The 20,867-nt window shown below is 35.5% G+C and overlaps 1 protein-coding gene across 8 annotated transcripts in view; it reads left to right on the plus strand.

Moving 5' to 3' along the window:
* Nucleotides 1–20,867, plus strand: part of SBF2 (SET binding factor 2) — a 272,633-nt gene that overhangs the window by 157,723 nt on the left and 94,043 nt on the right. For 5 of the 8 annotated variants that reach the window (XM_026104380.2, XM_026104382.2, XM_064513020.1 and 2 more), the window contains 6 exons: nt 1,969–2,082; nt 2,638–2,766; nt 3,512–3,610; nt 7,261–7,465; nt 9,878–9,987; nt 11,986–12,144. In XM_026104380.2, coding sequence (XP_025960165.2) covers nt 1,969–2,082; nt 2,638–2,766; nt 3,512–3,610; nt 7,261–7,465; nt 9,878–9,987; nt 11,986–12,144 — 816 coding nt within the window. The remainder of the gene's footprint in view (nt 1–1,968; nt 2,083–2,637; nt 2,767–3,511; nt 3,611–7,260; nt 7,466–9,877; nt 9,988–11,985; nt 12,145–20,867) is intronic. The other 3 variants (XM_026104381.2, XM_026104386.2, XM_026104384.2) reach the window with 1 other exon arrangement.

Consider the following 20,867-nt stretch of genomic DNA (forward strand, 5'->3'; position numbering starts at 1 on the left):
AGCAGACCCTGTAGAAATCTGTCTTTTCTACACTGCAGATTTTTACACACTCTCTAAATGAGAATAATCTCTACTGTAGATCAGTGTGATTTCTTAAGACTAGTGACTAACAACGTAAATAAAATGGAAGAGATGGCACAGTTAAGTAGTAATATGAAAACTGCAGAGGAGAAAAGATAAGTGGAATTATGTAGAGGAAGATGCCACAGAAAGTCTGAAATGAAAAACTGCAGTTATAGCCTGAAAAAATTGTTGAAACTTTAGAATCCTGTCCTTTCTTATGTGTATGTCTGAAACAGCTGTATCAGCCATGACTATTAAAAAAAAAAAAAAAAAAGATTAAAAAAACCCACAGCAGATAGGTGAGTATGAAAAAAAACTTTATAAAACCTTTGCCTCTCGATAGTATTCAGTGTTCTTTTTTAATCATTGTGTACCTAAGTGGAAGGAAGTGATTTTTATGTGATCTTTCTGTACGGAGAAGGAATATATTTTAAGTCTGTGTATATGCATCATGTGCTTGGACATATTGGGAAAGGAATTCTAGGTTTTTCTAACATTGTATCTGGCTTTGATGAACCTCATCCTGAATAAAGTGATATGCCATACTAAAAAAGGCTGTTTAGAGTAGAATAGTTATGAAGCCATGACAGCTTAGTGACTTGACAAAGTTGCTGATTTTAGCTTAAACAAAAGTCAATAACTGAACTTGAGTTGGCAGTCCAAACTAATAGCCTAAAGCCAGTTCAATTTAAGAACACATCTCATTTTTATTATGTAGATGTATTCTAAAATGTATCATATAAATATGAAAAAGTTAAAACTCTAAATGATTAATTAAAAAGAGAGTATCACTGATCATATTCCAAAGCAGAATAAACAGACAAGACATCTAAGAAAATATTAAAATAGGACAGCTTTTATAGAATATTTTGGATACATGTGTTTATTTCTTTTAAAAAATCATTGCAGTCTTTAACTTACGTTGTATTTACTAATTTGATTAGCTAGTCTAACATTCTTTGCTGCTTGTATTTTTTCAAGTTAAAGATTCTTTAAAAATACCTTTGAGACATTGTAAAGCCTGAAGTCTTAAAACAACTTTTAGGACCTCAGGCTTTAGCTGTAGATGCAGTATGATTGGGCACTTGAGGTAAGATAAAATAATGTGAGTGACACAGGATTTTGATCACAATCTTTTCTAGTTGCATCTGGGACAGATGAAGATGTTACTGCCCCAAGCCTGCCCCCAACTGTTCATTATCATTTCCATTAACCAGTCAATGTTTTTGTAAGCACTTCTTTACTCATTTAAATCAAAATAAATCAGGATTTCAAAGATGTATTATTTTAAACTTTTTAAACTAACCCTGGCTTACGTTGGCTGAAGTTGATTGGCAGATGATGACATAAGCAGCTGAGTTGGAAGTCATAGACAAGTAGCTGAGAAAACTTAGAGCAGTCTCCTCAGCTGCTATAGCTGAGCTTAGGCAGCCACGCTTCCCTACTGCTCACGCTCACTCCTGTGACACTGCTTGAATAGGACTGCTACAGTTATCTGCGAGACCCGACTTACCACAGAGGATAAATCCAGCTTAAAAAATTCCCTTTTATGTAGCATGAGTCTTTACTCATATCAGTTCCTTTGTGTGGTTCATCACATGACCACCCAAGCAGTTACACTTACATTGCCCTGAGACTACTATGCAGGCATGGAAAAGAGCAATAGGAGAATATGGGTGGATGTGTACTAAATATGACATTGCCGTCCAGAGAGAAGTCAGTGAAACTGTAGACTCACATAAGCTAACTTTGTATTTGTACACATATCTCCACTTCATCTGCTACACTGCTGCATTGTTTGATGGATTTGTAAACATTTTATATGATAGCTTTATACAAAGTGTGGAGAAGAAAAGTTTAGAAATATAAAAAGGTTTTGACAACATATTCAACTACTGCTTACAGGATAAAGAAGTACGGGCAATCTTCCTTAGGCTATTTGCACAACTTTTCCAAGGATACCGTTCATGTCTTCAGCTGATCAGAATTCATGCAGAACCAGTCATTCATTTCCACAAGGTAAAAGAGAAACAGCTGTTTATATTTAGTTAGCATTTATTTGTGTTCTCTTGTTCCCATGAGCTTGCATCTTGAACAGGTTTTAAAGTTAAGAAAGGTTTCAAGTTAAATCTCAGATTTTTACATTGCTGTTGAAATAAAAAATTTTATTTACATGTGCTAAACACATCATTTTGACAGAGCAGTATTTTATTACAGTTTAGCATGGCTGAATGTAGGGATGGTGATGAAATGTGAAACAAAGTTGTCATGGTAAGATTTAAAACAAAGAAAAGTTTGAGGAATAATTAAGGAATTTTGAAAAAATAGAGATGCAGTTAGAATAGAATACTTGAAAGAACTTGTTTTTCTACTTCTACTACTTGTGAGATTTCCAAAATATGTGTATGAAGCTTCCCTTTAGATCACTTCTGAATTTAGGTATAAAAAGATTTAATTAGAAGTAGCATGTATTACTGTAACCTGGTGAAAAATGTTTTGCTGCTAGTACATAGATAGCTGGTTGATGCTTTGATAATGATAAAATATATACATTCTTTTCTATTTCTACTGCAGGCAGCCTTCTTGGGCCAGCGAGGCTTAATTGAGAACGATTTCCTCACCAAAGTGCTCAACGGAATGGCATTTGCTGGTTTTGTATCAGAGAGGGGTCCTCCTTTCAGAGCCTGTGATCTTTTTGATGAGGTGAAAACTGTTGCTATATTCCCAAGTAAATTAAAATGTAACTATGACATTTCAGCCTATGAAAAACTAATTTAAGTTCATCTGAGTGTTTACCATTTCATAAAATCTATGCTAATGTTTTTAATTTTCACTCTCTACTAAGCATGCATTTCTAGTTCACTGCTGAAAAATCACTTGCCCTGCTCCTATGTCTGAAGTTAAATATTTGTTTAAGTCGTATTTCTGTTGTTATAGTCAGATTTGGAACTTCTTAATGCATTACATGTGCTAATACAGAATTATTTTGAATAATTAAATTATATTCTTACAAACATTGAAGAAGTAATTGAGGAATATTAAAGGCATAGCCAACAATATAAACTAGAGTGAACAGTTTCTCCTCTAAAAAGCAGTGCCATACTTATACTGTGGTATTTTTATTTGAATGTGCAATACAAATAGAGTTTGGTATTAACTCTGAGTATGTCTGAGAAATGTAGCTTTCGGTATTAGAAAGGTTAAAGGAGTGTTTTAGGTATGTAGGACTTCCTAGACTATAAAATGTGGAGAATGAGATTTATCCTATAGCAGAAACTTTATAAGAAAGTGAAAATCTTTCATTTTCCAGAGCATGAGGACATAGCAGGTTTTTCATTGTGCAATTCTCTTTGCTCAATTTCAATTTAAGACTAACGTTTCATAGTTTAAACGGGAAAGAAATTATTTTTGTTTGAACTATAAACATTTTTACTCTTTTTTTCTCCAGTTGGTAGCCTTTGAAGTTGAAAGAATTAAAGCTGAGGAAGGTAATCCACCAAAAATGATAAAGCATGTTAGAGAACTTGCGGAACAGCTCTTCAGAAATGTAAGTTAGTTTATACCTGCTCCACTTTAAAGTTGAGGTAATACCATTGAAAATTCACTTTATTGATACTGATCTAGCATCTGAAAACTGAAATGACTGCTCGTGGCAGTCATCATCTGTATTGTGGCTAATGACTTGGGGACATACAATGTCAACAATGTAGTACATATTGAGGAAGTTTAATATTAGTAACTTACCTATTAACTACTGCTACTTATCGTACTATTTTCTTAGCGTGTATTCACATTATATGTGTATATATATATTTATACATATATATATATATATATATAAAAAACCCTGCAAACTGTGCCAACTATGCCTCCTTTCCTGCCTCCCAAAATTTTCTATATGACGCCCGTATGCACCATTTAGCATAGTGTATATTTTCAGCAGATCTTTCCTACTGTGCAGCGCTGTTCCCAGGATTTGTGTGTTCAGCAAGCCCTACCTATTTAACTTCTTACAGGTTGTGTCTTGGAATTGGTAGGTTTCCTAGGCTACCATTTCTGGTTTCACTCTTGCCTTCCAAAAATAAAGTAACATCTGTCATGCCTTTATATTGTTGAATTGCCAATGAGTGCTTTTGTAAAAACTCTTTCACCGTTCCATGGCTGAAAGTTTGCAGCTGTGCTATTACATTTCTAGACAAAATGCCCTCCCCACTGAAAGGGCAGAAAAGTCACTGCTCTTTGTTGCGAAGTGTTTGTAGAGTTTTGTAATGATAATATTCCATCAGGTCTAGGCTAGGCTGTGCATCTTGCAAATTTTCTTCTTGATATTTTTTATCTTCTAGAGTAATTTCTGTTCCCTCACAAAGTGATCACAATTAAATTAGTAATATTAATGGTATGGATTTGTCAATGTAAAATTATTTAAGGACTCTGTTCTTTTTCTGAGGATATTTATTTTTGACTTCCTTCAAAAAAAGGTCTAATTGTTACTATGAAACTAAGTTACTCCAAAGAAAATGGAGAACATCTGTGTTCATTTCTAATGGATACATATCCTTTACAGAATGAGCCTATAAAGCATAAGTGGCTGTGCATATTTGCAACTTTTTTCATATTATATATTAAAATCAGTGTCAAAATTCATTCATTTAATCTATTTTATGAGATTTGCTTATATCATTATATCATGATTGGACTGCTACTATTACAAACTATCATCAGTGACTTAGCGTATTTAAAAGTCATATTTTTAGTAGTTATGCATACAGCTATCCTTGAAATAAAGCACTGTGATGGTTAACAGGGCTTCTAAAAGTTATGCCTCGAGCTGTCTGATTTAAACTCAGTGAATAGCATGTTTTGACATCTTGTTCCACAATTTTAATAGTTGTTATATTGTAGCTGTGACACTCTAAATATGTATGAGAAACACAATTTGTTAGGGAGCAATTATGTTTGTATTAGTTTAGCTGATATACGTGGAAAATCTCGATTAGTTTTTCAACATAAACTGCTTTAGCGATTGAAGACATTACACCTCCATTCCCCATCTGTATGTCATTGCATATAGAGCAGGTATTAGATACATAGTGTCCAAAATGAAAGTAACTCTTTATGTATCTTTCCTGTGAATCTCTCTTCTCATTAAATAGAATGTGAAAAAGTTATTCTCCTCTTCTGGCTTTTTCCTGTTATATGTCATTTATCGCCTCTACTGAGGTTGTTTTCCGTTTATCCGCCTTGCTCCCATTAGCGTCTGCTACTGTTATCCTCGGAGCTAGATTTTTGGCTCATTTCTTTAAACTCTCCGAAAAGAATTTGTAAGGCTTAGTAGCTTGTTTGTTTTGACTGCTATTTCTAAAGTTGAGGCATTTGGTCTCCTTGTTGCCTTGTGCTCCTGTAAATGAAAGCACTAGGCTAGCTCCTGTTTTTAGTTTTACTGCAAGCTAGTTGTGCTTGTACAATGGAAACCTATTGCATTGAATAGCACTCTTTGGCAATGGTAGATACCAGTAATAAGTAATAGCATAGAATCAAATTGCATAAGATTGAATTCAAACATGATTAACAACAACCTGTGGTATATGAATGAAGAGGAAAAAAAATCTGTTTTTGTTAATTGATCTTTGCACTACTCAGAGCTTGTGAGGTGTGGTTCTATTAACAGTGACAGTAGAATCCTTGTGGAAAATTTAGATCTCCACTGTATTTTGGAAAAGGTAGAACTTGAAGCAAGATAAAAAACAAACAGGAAAGATAATCAGGTATTTAAGGAGAATATTGAAGAACTAGTGAATTCTCATAACTTCATATGATATCTTCGTATCTCTTCAGATAAACCTGGACATCTTTCTGGAGAGTATGTTCTAGACAAGTTGAAATCAATGTGGAGGGTGAAATTTAGTTATTTGTGATACACAGGATCTTTCCAGTTGCTGAACACCAGATGCAGAAGATTTGGATCCACATACAGGAACACATATTGCACTGACATAGGGATTGACAGGTGCCAGGGGAGCACACATACACAGAGAAAGAAATCAGATATCCCACATACCCAAGGCAGCTCTGTTGTATGATATAGGGCATACTTTGTTACTGTCTTCAGTATTGCAGTACTGCATATTAATGTCAACAGGGAGGCAAATACAATAACTATGTAGTAGCGGATGTAGTAATTGTTTTGGTAGAACAAGTCAAGAGTTCTGCAATGTGAAACTGAGGTTTGGGGTATTTTATTCTGAAGACCTCTCCGAGAAAACCAAAAAGCAAACAGCCTTCTTCAGGGCTAGTTACTACATATTCTTTTAAATAAAACGAAAACAAAGAGCCTAAAAGAGCAAGTGAGATATGATTGCAGGCAAAAATTTATCTTCACAGTGAAAATTCCTGTAGTCCTTGCAACAATGAAAGACTTTTCTGTCCTTTTAGAAAGCCCCAAAATCCTATTTCACAGCTTCTTTTTACTTTGCTTATAGTTTGGGCCCATCGTTTCCTCTCTTTCATCACCTATATTAATCTTTTTCATTTTTCTCGTGCAAACAGGGAGCTATAGGAGATATTTGTATGGGTCGTGTAGAAGATAGAAAATTGGTACCTGATGAAGGAGGGCACCCTTTTTTTGTAAATGAATTTTCACTTTCTAAAGCTCATCAAGATGAGAATATTTCTGGTTACTTGGTGAAGAGAAACGGAATGTATTATATTCCACTTAAGTCCTAAATATTCATCAAGTTGCACAAAAGCGACTTAAGAAGTGACTTGATTTTCATTTGCTCTCTTTATTTTTGTGAGTTACTTTGGATGTTCACAGAAATAATTTTATAAAAGCCTTTAATGAGGTTGGAAATGTTAAAGTTAATGGATCAAGGATGATATGAATTCGGAACATGGTATTAGTGAGCTGTGTTAGATATTTTGACTCTTTGGCTTTTAGGTGTAACAGATACACAAAGCATCAATAAAATGGGGCCTGACAAACAAAACATCCTCTGCCTGCGAAATGGAGGAGAACTTCCGTAGGGTTCTTAGTACGTTTGTAATTTAACACTAGCCATTAAGTGGAATGAGTTCCTCTGTAATGTAACTAGTTGCTTGGGTTTTTTTCCATGTGTTCTAGGATGTTAAGTGGTTGGTGAATGAAATGGTGATACGAAGTAACACATTTATATGTGATGTTGTGCTTTTGGATTGCAGGAGAATCCAAACCCTCACATAGCATTCCAGAAAGTGCCACGGCCTACTGAGGGCTCCCACTTGCGCGTCCACATCCTCCCGTTCCCCTGGATAAACGAGGGCCGGGTTCACGAGCTGATTCAGGAAGGCCTCGCTAGGAATCAGAGTGCCCCACCTGCCGCTCGGGTGGATAAGAAGTGTGTGGTGCCAGCTGGCCCGCCTGTTGGTAGGTTGCGCTGGTACCTGATTCGTATATTGGTCATCCAAGACAGAGTCCAACCCTGTAACTGACTCAAAAAGCAATGTGGGTCTTTCTACAGAAGGGAAGATTTGATGACCTAAATACATAATTAACATGGCTGCAATTTGTTTCTCCCAATTTCTTGTTAATATGGTATTTTTAGTGATAATAGTAAACTTTAATTCATAAACTTAAATGTTTCCCTTAGCATTTTTTAAAAAATGATTGCATCAGCCTTTAGTAAGAAGCTGAATATCTAGAATGTGACTGGCACAATGAATAAAAACAAAAAAGGATTTGTTCTCAGAACTAATACGTTAGATATTTTCTCCTCATCTAGAATGAATGTTACCACAGGACAGTTGCACCGGCTGAAACAATCTCTGAACTGTTAAGTTTTCTCCTTTGACACTTGTGGAAGATATATATATATTACTGGAAAAACAACCAAACATAGCATCTATCTCTCAAAAAAAAATATGCATATCTGAAAAGAGCAGATGTAGACATTGTAGACCAGTCCATTTAATTTTAATAGAAATTTCATTATAATTCAGTTTAATCAATAGAAAAATCGTGTTCATCCTATTCATACTCATCAGTCTGGATGATGGCATGAACAAGTATCTTGCAGGAGTCACGAAGCTTGCAAAGTTACTGAAGGGTGAGATTAGGATTCCAATCAGTCTTGAAAAATTGGAGATCTGGTCTCTGAATTTTGTCTTTTTCTGTTGTTTTTCTTCAAGTAAGGTGCTGCACTTGCATAGGAATGATAACTAAGTAGGCAACAGTTCTTCAGAAATTAATTTGGGGATTTTAACAGATCATAGAGCAAACATGAGACAACAATGGCAAGCTACTGCAAAAAAAGGCAAACATCTTACTAGAATGTATAAACAGGAGTACAGTCAGTGAACCCCATGGAGAAATCCTTTCGTTGTGCTCAGTAAGACCTCGACTGGACTGTTTGTATCCATTTTTGGACACCGGCAGACTGTCTCCATTTTTGGTTCTGTTGGAAGGAGTCCAGAGGAAAGCTGCAAGAATGACCAGCAGTCTGGAGAACGTGACCTACATGGAAAGATTGAGAGTTGTTTAGATTGAAAAACAGAAGACTGAAAGGACACATAGTGATAGCCTTCGGTTACATAAGAGGCTGTTAAAAAGAGGAAGGGAATAATGCGTAGTGATGGGAAATAATGGTTGTAATTGCAGCACAGAAGACTCAAGTTGTATGTCAGGAAAAACTTTGCAAAATGAGGATAATGAGGCATTTAAATGGATTTCTTGTGAAGCCATGGAGCCTTTGTGGTCGCAAAACTTTGAGAACATGTTAGACAAACATCAGGAATAACATAAATAGAGTTGATCCTGTCTGGGGACAGCAGAATGAACTTGATGGCCTGTTGAGACCACTTCCAGCCCTATTTCTCTTTGGGTTTATATGAGAAGAGGATAAACTCTGTTTACCTGTCATTGCTCTTGACTATATTATTGAATGCCTTATCTCTAGGAAATGTAAACGGTATATAGTTCTGTTCTGTTATCTTTCTTTAAAAATGTTTCCAGGTAAAATGCAATAGAAAAAAAAATAAGCTTATTTTTATGTCAAAGTTTAATATTTTTTCGAGGTACAACTTTTCACACTATCTTCTGTGTCAAAATCCTTAGGTACTAGGTGCTCATTAGGTGCTACAGAAAGGGCAAGTTCTGCTCCTACGTTCTATTTACTTGATACTAAATAGAAAAAGAAAATGCTAGCTCTTTCATTCTGAATTTTCTCGAAAATCCAGAGCAAAACACCACCTACTAGAAAATTATCTCTAGAGCTCAGCGAATGGGAATCTAGATAAGAGAACCAGTTTGTCAGGTTTTATTCCATGTCATGGAATTCTTAACATGGCCAGTTTGTTTTCAGAATTTTTGTCCTCAAACATATGCACACATGAATCCTTTAGGAACAAAATAGTGGCCTACTGCCACATACAAAATGTGTAAGGCAACATAGTTCACTGAGCAACAGGTGTGTGTGTTTGTGTGTATGTGTGCATACATGTCTATTATTTTATTATTTATTTATATATTTCATTAGTATGTTAACATGATTATATTTAGTTTTAGCAATTGGAATTGAGTTGTGCCTGTATAAGACAAGTGGAACAAGTGGTAAAGAGAATCAACTGTCCTAGTTAAAATTCAGAGCATTGTCATCTTAAGATAGCATTGAAAATCCAAAGATTTAGGATTCTGTGTTCCTGTCTGTATGTGCCTATTTAATGACACTTAACAGAATAAAATGGTTGCTCTGTTAAAAGCTTTTTCATAAAGAACTGACTGGTATTCTTTCTGGCTCTTGCAAAAGATGTTTCACAGATGTATATTCTTTTTCTTTGTTAGTTTCCATAATGGAAAAAGGAAGCACAGTTTTCAACAGTGCTCAGAGGCTGGAAGTTGTCAGAAACTGCATCTCATTCATTTTTGAAAACAAATTTTTGGAGACTGAAAAGGTAATAAAATAAGATGTTAACTTTTCCAAACAAGCATCCACTTCTTTTAGTGAGCAAATGGTGACTAGCACCTTGTCATAAATTCCATTTTCAACTCTTATTTTTCTAAAGCTAATGATTGTTTTTAGTCATTTACATGAATGAAGCAAACAATAAAGCTAATTATTTAAATTAAATACCATGTGTAATATGCAGCTAATGCATTTGAAAATCTGTTTGCAAATACTGATGGCAAATACTATTTGGAAATAGGTGTATTGAGGCTCTCTTTGCTTAATTTTATTATCATTATATATGGTACATTCCATATGATTTTTTTTAAAAGGGGTGTGTATTGGTCTAACAGTGTTAATCAGGAGGCATGTGAACAAAAGACAGGCATAGTCACTTCACTGTTTGTCAGCCAGTGCTCTTTCTAAATTTTCAGTGAAATTAATTTGAGTGTTTTTAAAAAGCAATAATTTGATAGAACACAGAGGTGAATGTAAATACTTGGCATGCCTATTTTTAGTAAAATGTACTAGTGAGTTGTTATCCATGGCATTTTTACTTTTTCACATTAAGATGTTGTCAATTTTTGTAGAGTGTAGTTTTTACAGTTTTCAGTTATTGACTGTAGAGCATATCAGTATACAAAATCATGCTATAATAAGCTTAGGAAAGAAAGTGAGGAAAAAAAAAACTAAAGTGGGGGGGGAAGAAAACTAAACCAGAGCTTTACTCCCACCTCCTCCCCCCAGTTTGCTATGTTGTATGCTAACCTCTGTGACGGTCACATCTAGACATGCACAGGAAAGTCTAAAGTGATGGATACCTTGTAAATAGATTGATACAGATGTAGATTGCTGATCAAATTTTTATTTTTCATCTCCTCAGCTTTCTGTGTTATTTCTAACTCTCCAAGCATCTGGGTAGCTTCAAATATTTACATTTAAAGGATAGGTAAAGGGGGTGTTTTGTCTTAATTTAATCTGGTGGAATGAACCAGACCAGGTAGTACTCAGGAATAGATTTTAAGATTGGACTAGGAGTGGATTTAAAGTCTACTAGTCTGATGACCCACCATAGGTGTAAATGACATACAGTCAAAGTTAATTCTACATAAGAAAATGATTGTAAAATTATTTTAAGAAATTCTTAGATTTCTCAGAAGAGTGTTACCTATATATCTCTGAGGTTGTGCCGGTCAAAATAGGAAAGTAGCATATTTTGATTTACAAGATACATTATGGAAAGGCTGTTACCACTCCACTGTGACCATATGGGAAAAATCCTAACAAAATGTGTAGCTTTTCAAAGAGTTTTGATATGTGTGTAAAACAGTAGTTTTTAACCTCTTTCAGCTTGTGGGCATCTAGAAATTTTCAATAGTGTTTGTTGTCCCCCTGCATAGCAGATTTATCTTTTGGCAGTAGGCTGCCTTTTCTTATTTATCTTTCGCTGCCTATTTAATATATGTGCTAAAATGGAACAATTGAAAATCACTGATGTAGCGCTTACTGCATCTTTATAAGATTGGTATAAAGATTTTATTGGCATTAACTTAGGATCAACTGTGTAACAGTCTTGGGGTCTCAGCGCTGTGAGTGGTATGCCTCTTCTAAAACCATTTGTCTTTCACTGTGTATCAGAAAACTTGCTAGCTGGTCTTGATATACTAACTTGAGACCTGGCCTGGCTGATACAGATAGATTACATACTTTCATGCACAGTAATCCATTTATGCATTCATATCCATTCAATACCAGTATTTGATTGTTTTTGTTTAGAGATGCAGATGAGAAATACTGTTTAATGCATTGGAAAAAGTGGAAAAAAGTTAATACTTAATGCTGATTTGGCTTGAGTCCAGCATGTGAAATTTTGATATTCAAGCCGTGTAGTGATTCAGATATATACTTTATTAGAATGTCATTTTCTTGATAAGGAATGCGTAATATTCAGTATTTTGGTACTATTTCATTTTGTTTTAATGAAGTTGGATTTTCCTCTCTCTAGACGCTGCCTGCTGCTCTGAGAGCCCTAAAAGGAAAGGCAGCTCGGCACTGCCTGACACAGGAATTAGGCCTTCATGTTAAACAAAATCGAGCAATACTGGACCATCAGCAGTTTGACTACATAGTACGAATGATGAACTGTGCTTTACAGGTACACTACGTAAGGATTTTGTTCTTTGGTTGTCTTTTAAGTCCTTCCACAAAACTCCTGGGTTATAACAAGCAAAAATTTGTTTGTAGTGATGTGGAGAAGCAAAATAATTGGATTGTAGGACTATGTACTGCAGGGATCTAGCAGATATTTTACCTGACAGCGGATTTAAGATATCCTGTAGTTGGAAGGATAAAGGGCAAAATGCTGAGGTCTAGACAGATCTGCCTGATCTTTGAAAAGCAGAAAGAAAACTATGGTTCTATTATAAATAATTCAGATCTAATTTAGTTTTGGTAAGTATTGAAGTGATTTATCTTAATAGCTTTTAAATATTTACTACTGATAAATTAAAAAAAAGTTTGTGCTGAGTAGACATCAACATCTGGTAGCAGTTACCCATGAGAGTGAAATATATGGATGACTCTTTTGGTCTTCAGAGAAGAATTGAAGATATCTATGACACTGCTTTTCTCTGCCTAAGTATTGTACCTGCTGTGCATTCTGGGTACAGAAAGCCTTTTTCAAATCAGAACACAGAATCATTTAGATGTGCCACAAATTTTAATTCTACACTAGTGATTGTTCCTGGAAAAAATATCTAGAGAAGTTTAAAGAGAATAGGAGGGAGATGAGTCTCTTTTGTTTGCCATATCTGAGTACAAAAGAGATTGCAGAAGAAAATGAGGACCTGAGTAAAAAAATATTGACATCACCTTTTAATAAAGCAATGAAATCAAATTTTTCTCCTGGAGAGGAATTGCTATTTTCTTGGCAGTGATTTGAAGACTCCGGAGATAATCATCTGCATGAACATTAAGGTCCTCCTAGAGTCATACAGAAGTAAAATAAAATGACTATTATATTTGCTAGCTTTACCGAGCAAAGGAACTCAAATCATACAGAGGAAATACGTGTGGAGTACAGAGGTGCAATTTTTACCCTTTTTTTTCCTCCCTAATACTTTCTTCATATCTTTGAAAGTGGAAATTTCCATTTCTCAGTAGTAAGCTCAGCCAATATGAAAGCATCTGAACTTCTGACACTGGGCAGCTAGTTACAAGAAAGTATTCAGTACAATTACTTTTATGACATATGGAATTATTTATTAAGATAAAAGCATGATTTATAATTTTGCCTGTGCACTTTCTCAATGGGTTTATTTGGAACAGTGTATAAATTGTGACATTTTGGAGCTTCCCTGTTTCAGTTAAAGGCAAAAGTATATTACCACAGCTGTGATGCTACAAGAACTTTTTAAGTGAGTTTGCCTTTGCTGCAGTACTGCTCAGCAAGTCAGCATTTTGCTATAGACGCATTAATTCTGTTAGCTGCAGATCATCAGATCAAGCAGTTTAAACAGTGTCTGTTTAAAAAGATACAAAAGACTAATTTAAGAAATGTGATCTTACCAAAGATGTATTTGAGATTTAGCGAAATACTACATTAATTATAATGGATTTTTTTTTAGAAGAGTTAGATTATAATATTACTTCAAGACCTCACTGAACCATTGGAATTGTAGAAACAGCCTTGCTCCATCTTTACGTTGTCTTATGTCTTGTCTTAGATTTTCCTCTTAACCTCACTGCGTGTTCCTGTTGGTTTCTGTAAGATACCATCCTAAATATTCTTGTGGCCAGGATGTATATAACAGTCCATTTAAAAAGCTGAGAGGAAAGGAGGGCCCCAGGAGCAGGTCACAGGCTGAGGAGAGCACTAGCGCTCTGCTCCACATTGTGGGCTGAGCTGGGATGTGTGTGCAGCAGGGCCCAGAATGATGGATTTCCCTTGGAAATACCAGCCTTGCCAACCTCTCCTGGCTCACTTTCCCATGCAGATAGGAAATCTGATGCCCCTCCTTTCAGCCACCGAGCCTTTGCTACTGCTCACATGACTTGTTTGCAAACCACATGTATTTCAAGAGATGCAGGTTGGCTATTCCTGAAAGTTTCTTTTGAATAAGAGACTGCAGTATTGGCATTTGTTTAGTCTTTTTCTTACTGTGAACAATGCCACATATTTCAAAATCAAAAAAATGCATTTTAGAAGTTTATTAGATCTCTCCCTTACTGTTCAAAGATCTTCCTGCTTGTTTAATGTCAGGGGTTTTTTTAATAAAGCTTATTCTGATGTTTTACTTCAGTCCACAAAAATGACAGTCAGATGCTTTCTTCAGAGCCGCTATATATTCTATATATTACTTGGTAGATGACAAGTGGTATGTTAACACACTGCTGGTAATAATCCCACCGTATATGTTGCTACCAGTCTCATTGTATCTGTCTATCATTTGCGTCTATCATCTTGATGCTTCAAGTTAATAGCTGTATTATTTTATTGAAAAGTTAGACTTGGGATAGATTTCCTTTATCCAGTCTCTAGCTGTTTTGCAACCGCAAGAGGCGGAGGAAGCATTTCACTGATTTCGCTAGAGGTGGCAAAACTTGGGCCTCTCCAGATGTGTGATGTTTGTTGGTTTGAGCTGCTCAGTTGAAGTGTGGCTTTCCTTTGCAAGATTCTTCTTTAGCCTATTTAAAGTCTGAAGGTAATGGACAGGACCTCAATGCAGATTTTTGTTAGGCCTATGATATATGGAATAGTACAGTAGAATTTCATATTAATCTGCCTTATTTAGCAGGTAGGCAGTTACATATTAAGCCCTGTAGTAGACTTTAGGAAGTTTTACAAATACAATTAAGGTAAGGCATGATGCAGTAAGTCAATACCGAGGTGTTAAAAACACAGTTTACTGTCTCTATTTCTCTGGGGAGCATTGACAATCTACTGCTGCTGAACTAAAAATGAAATAAGTATTTTTGGTCATTCCTAGTAGTCGGAAGTCCAAAAGGACATGGAGATTGTATATCTCATTGATTAAAGCAGTTGTCTTCTGATGAGGGTATTATTGCAATTAAATCCCCAGTTACTTGCTTTTATCTGTCCTACCAGTCATCATTGACTGGCTGCTGCTTAAGACTGTTCATTCTCTGAGTAAGAATTTTTTCCCCTGACAAATCGTAAACTTTGATAAGCATTTAAAGCAGCTTGCATTACAGCAATTATTAATACCTGTGATAGCAAAATGGAAGTATTATGTTCTGGGTTACTTATGTTATTTAGCTAAATTACTGTTAAAGGCCATCTACAGTACTGTTAAAAAAATGTACTGGTTCACAATGTATTCATACAGATAGCACTGTACTGTGAAAAACAGGCAAGTATTTTTCTGGAAACAAATTCAGTGGTGTTTGCTTTGTGCTGCTGTAGTTACTTCAGAATAATTTTCAATTACATATAAAATTCTATTTAAAATGCCTTTTTAATTTTCTGTAACAAAATGTTTTTCTCTGACATTTAAGAAAAGGTGACCAATACTTAATTATTTTACCACTAAAAATGACATTTCTTATCAGAGGAACACATTTTCTTCATATTATATATTTAGCAACTCATTTAATTTTTAACTACTAATTAAGAAATAATGGAAAAAAATATGTCAAGGCTGGAGGAAAAAATTCTCTTCATCTATACTGGCATCATGAACTAGCATCCTTTGATAGTTGGAATAGATAAAAATAACCCCCAAAGCTAAATGGTGCAATACAACACCTCCCTGTGTAAGATGTTGTCCTATAATAGTGGCGTAACTGTGTATTAATCACAGAAACACAGAATAGTTGAGGTTGGAAGGGACCTCTGCAGATCACGTAGTCCACCCCCCCCCACCCCCCCGCTCAAGGAGGGTCACCTAGAGGAGGTTGCCCAGGATTGGGTCAAGACAGCTTTTGAATTTCTCCAAGGAAGAAGACACCGCAGCCTCTCTGGGCAACGTGTTCCAGTGCTCTATTACCCTCACAGTAAAGAAACTTTTCCTCATTTTCAGGCAGAACTTCCTGTGTTTCAGTTTGTGCCCATAATACCTTACGTGGGCAGGTATGTGGCAAATCTGAAAACATTTGTGCCCCAATCGCCGGAGTGCTTAATCTAAATATGGTTAGATTTTAGGGGGAATAAAGTGCATTAAGTATATAAATATTTGCAAAACTCTGGCCCTTAAGTGTAAGAAAAGGATGGGTGTGTGGTTTAATCTGATAACCTCCAAGTCAGCAATGCTATCTTAGGTCCTGCCTTGTTCCAGTGTCACATCCGTGTGAATACACGTCTGCTACATTAGCATATCTGAGGCTTGTCTTTAATAATAGACAAGTTGTTATCATTTAAGCACTTTAGATAATGTCTGGTAAATTTTAACTTTTTTTGTAGTAACAATCATTGGATATTAAAAGTATTGTTCTTAATTCTTTTGTTCACATTTGTCATTCAAATATAGTTAGAGTATGCTGAGTGTACTAAGAGTATACTTAGAGTATACAGTATAAAAACAACTGCAGGAAGTCTTAGTAGCAACCAGAGCAAAATTAAAAACTTAACCTGCGTTAGATTATAGCAAGGGTCCATCTGGGCCAGCACCTTTTCTTCAGAAATGGCCAAAAGCATTTGATAGATACTATAGATTAATTTTGCCTCTAGAAGCTCTCTTGCAACCCTGCTGTATCACTTTGGTGTAACATGGGCTTCTTTTTAGCACCTACCATTGTCTGCTTTGAAAAAAACCTTTCATGTGCAAGATAATAAGAACATGGCGTTCTACAAACAATATTAAATTCATTTTCCTTATGCAAATATCTTTGGTAATCCATTCTGCCACCAGATAAAGTTTAAAAGCAGTCAATCAGTTCTCAGAATTCAGACTTTTGAGAACACTGTCCAATAACAAGAAAGATTTTATTACTTCTGAGAGTAATACCATGTGTGTGTCATATGATTCAAATTCTTGGCAATATAAAGGTTAAATTAACCAGCATTTCTCATATTTTATGTTGCAAACTGTGTTGTCAAGTGTCTTTATTTTGGAAGGTTGTAATAGGTCTCTTTCAGCCATTTTTGAATGGCTTGCTTTCTGTTACTCAATTTGACTTGGAAGCATTCCTGGAAGCAGAGACTCTCAGAAGTGACATTTGAACAGCAGCAATATTAGAAAATATTTTAAGGTATTTTAAAACAGAGAAAACACACAATGAAGAGAAGTTGTGGGAGTTTAACAGAGCCACACTGATTTCTTTTACTATTGTTTGCAAACATGGGAAAAAACAAATGAACAAAAATTTTAGCAAAACAGTAGTTATGAAGAATCAAATACCAATGAAGAGAATAATTGAAAGTTGATAAAATGAGATCTCACTTAAGTTAGGCAAAATTACTCATCAGTTCTTAACAATTTAATCTTTTTCATCCTACTAGATGTAATCATGATGTTATATAGGTGAAACAAAGGAGATTTCAGTGTTTAAAGCTCATACTTGATACCTCCAGATTTAATTCCATATTGTACTGCATACTTCTTCTGTCGCAGTGGGCATGTCATTTAGTTCCTCTGGCCCTTCATTTCCCAGAAGAAATATATACAATAGAAATGACAGATTTTTCCATACTGCTGACTTCTCAGGAGTGCCCCTGTTATGTTCTGTATCTCATAAAAGAATCTGCTCTTTCTGAATCTGTCCAGTGATGTCTCTTTCCTAAGAAATTGCCGGATATCTGAATATTAGAGCATAGGACTGAATTGACAGTGTTCATATAACTTTCCTAGGGCAGAAAAGTAGAAGTACATTTTAAAAGATTGTATTGATGATCTGTTTTTATTCTTCCTTTCTTTACTCTCATATTCATCCCATCTCATGGGATGCCTACACAACCCATGAAGAATTCATTCACATGTGTCTGTACTAAATACAGAAAATATGGTTTCTTTCTTTATGGGATTGCCCATGTATGTATTCATAAAGTAGGTAGGTATAAATGTACTGCTGTTGCTCAATGTAGCAGAATTTTCAGCTTTGTTACTACCTTTAGAAGACTAGTCCACAGCTACCTACTCCACAGGTATCAAGAGAGATAACCACCTTGACATAGCAGTAGCTGTTCTTCTTCTGGGCTGGAACTCTCCCTGTAGAGGTGATGGCATGCAAATAATTCGCTATTATATCACTCACTAAGATTTGCTTCTACAGTGATCTTCCCATAGCCATGTCCATCTGCTTTTCTTTGTGTGCAGACAGCTAAGGTGGTTGTCTCAAGTTACATTTCACTGCCTCAGTGGTTCTAGTAAATAATTTTTTTGTCTGATAACTACACAACCAAAAACCCACAACTTCTTTTCCTGCTGGCTCTGTGCCAGTACAGCAGGGCCCAGAAAAGAGTTTTTTTACATGGCAGGGCAGCTAGGTAATTACTTTTTGCCTGGAGGCTTCTGACACCTACTTCTGATAATCTGAAAATATTTGTGACTTCTGTTTGGAGTTACCTTCTGTGTGATTATGTGCAACTGTTACTTAAAGAAAGAAAAAGAGAATAATTATCAGTAATAAGAGTTTCATGAAATGTGTTGTCCGTATATGCATCTGCCTTCAGCCTTCTTCCCTCTCTGCTTCTGACTAATATGCATTTAGTTCACACAGTTTCTGCTCCCCTATATGTATAAATATATGCACATACATAATCATGAGGCACAAGGATGGTATATACATATCTATAAATATATATACATATATATAAATGCATATATGCCTATGTAATTATACAGATGTATATAGGCACATACAGATAGATATAAACTCAGTAAGAGTGTAGAAGCTAAAGTAATCTCCAAGCTCCAGGATGATCAAAGAAGGATATTCTTAAAAGTGAATGTGTATCTAGAATGTACATCTTAAAGAGCTCTGATTGCAGGTAGCCTTTATTTCCCCCAATCTTTCCCTCAGTTCTTGTCAGTAATATGAAAAGGCATCAAAAGTGTGAAAGAATACGTAACATAAATATGATAGTGTCCCTCTTTGTGTTGATCCTTCTGCCATAGATATAACTTGTCTTCCTTGACTGCAGGTTTTTGTGATGTCAGTTGTGTCTTTGTTTTTTTTGTATGCAGTTATCAGTAGATACCAGTCTTTTTCATGGTCCCAGTCCAGCACTTTAAAACAAATATCAAATGATGTTAGGTTATTGGTATTAATACAAGATAAGGCCCATAATTTTTTTTCTAAGCTTACAGTTATTGTAGTGAATGAATACTGAGAACACAAAAAAGGAATAGATATTAATGAGTGATATATATACTTGTGTGCACTACAGAATAACAGTAAACAAAACAGTATTGCAACATTTCTGAAAAAAATAAGGCCCTGGACCAACCAAAAAAGTGTATATTAAGAGCTGTGATGATCCTGAAGAGTTTGTACCAGGCAAACATGTTGATGCGAGAAAAGGAAAAATGTAAAAGAATTTAAGAAAAATTTGTTCACACAGAGGTACTTGCAGCTTCATCACTAGGTGAGACAGTGTTTGCATAGCTATATAAGCATTTTTGAAAAAATGTACAGGATACAGTATTCAAATTGCAGGCAGTTGGTCTGTACCTTGGTTTTGCTGAGTCCAGTCAGGTCATATCTGGCTTACGGATAGATCAATAAAAATGTGATACACTTTTGGATATAAGCTTAAGCACTAGAGCATCAGAATGCCTAATAAACATGACACACTGGGTGACCCACTAGCAGAAATAATGAGACAAGTACAAACTTGTCAGTCTCAGATCTCTGAAACATTCATTTGCAATAACAGTCCTTATTCTTAATGGACTTCTTGTATTGGCCTTTGTTCAATCCTCCAATATTTACAGTTAATGTAGGGCATGCTAACATATGCTTGCTCACGCGTATGTATCTTACTGAAACCATGTAGCTTCTTGGACCATTGACATGGTAGGCTGTGACTGCTCTTAAGTGTCATTACTGTTACTCCTATCATTATGGTTGCCAAGCATTCCTAATAACTCTATGTTCTAAATATTTTTGGTCATCTTGATGAAAAGCAGACGTGTGCATGTATGCTACTCACTGTTGTAAATAAAATAACTTGGATTTAGGAATTGTGTTACACTGCTGCGTAGTTACTCTGTAGGCTGTCCATGAAAGAGATGGACTGATGAAAGGTAGGAAAAACAAAAAATAAGCTCTTCGTGCTGTGCAAAGATAGGCATTTTGCTAATAGGGTACGTTATGTGAAACCAGTAACTTCTGTTTTCACAAATGTTATATTAATAAAAATATAGAAAACATTTTTTAATTTTAAATTGTATGTATATATAACATTTCAGAATGTGTACACAATTCAGTGTAGATTGTGTACAACACTTAGATGTTTGCACATGCACATAACATTCTCTGTAGAGTGTTGTTTTATTGTATAGAATAAGTAATAAAATATGATACAGTATTGGTGTACTGTGCTGTACCTAGTCAGGGAAGGTGCTTTTGTGGCAACCTGTATGCATGTGTGTGTATGCAGTTTTAGTCTATTATTACTAAAATGAAGAGCAAGAGTTCGGCAATCTAGGACAGTCTCACTATGGGCTTCCCAACCTGCCCATCGCTCTTTAGGTAACTGGTAAACAGAGGAGCTGAAAGGGGATGCTTTATTCTGTGAGAAAGGGCAGAGTGTGTGCCCTTGATCATTGATGGTACTTACTGGAAGAAACACTAGAAGGCTGTTTTGTTGTTTCTGCAGTAAGGAATTTTAAGAAGTTGTTTGTTTCCAAATCTTTTATTTTGCAGGAATTTGCATCAAAAGTGTAGTATAATGGCTATGAGATCATTAAGTATTTTATTTGTTTC

This window comes from Dromaius novaehollandiae, chromosome 5 (assembly GCF_036370855.1).
Source record: "Dromaius novaehollandiae isolate bDroNov1 chromosome 5, bDroNov1.hap1, whole genome shotgun sequence".
NCBI lineage: Eukaryota > Metazoa > Chordata > Aves > Casuariiformes > Dromaiidae > Dromaius > Dromaius novaehollandiae.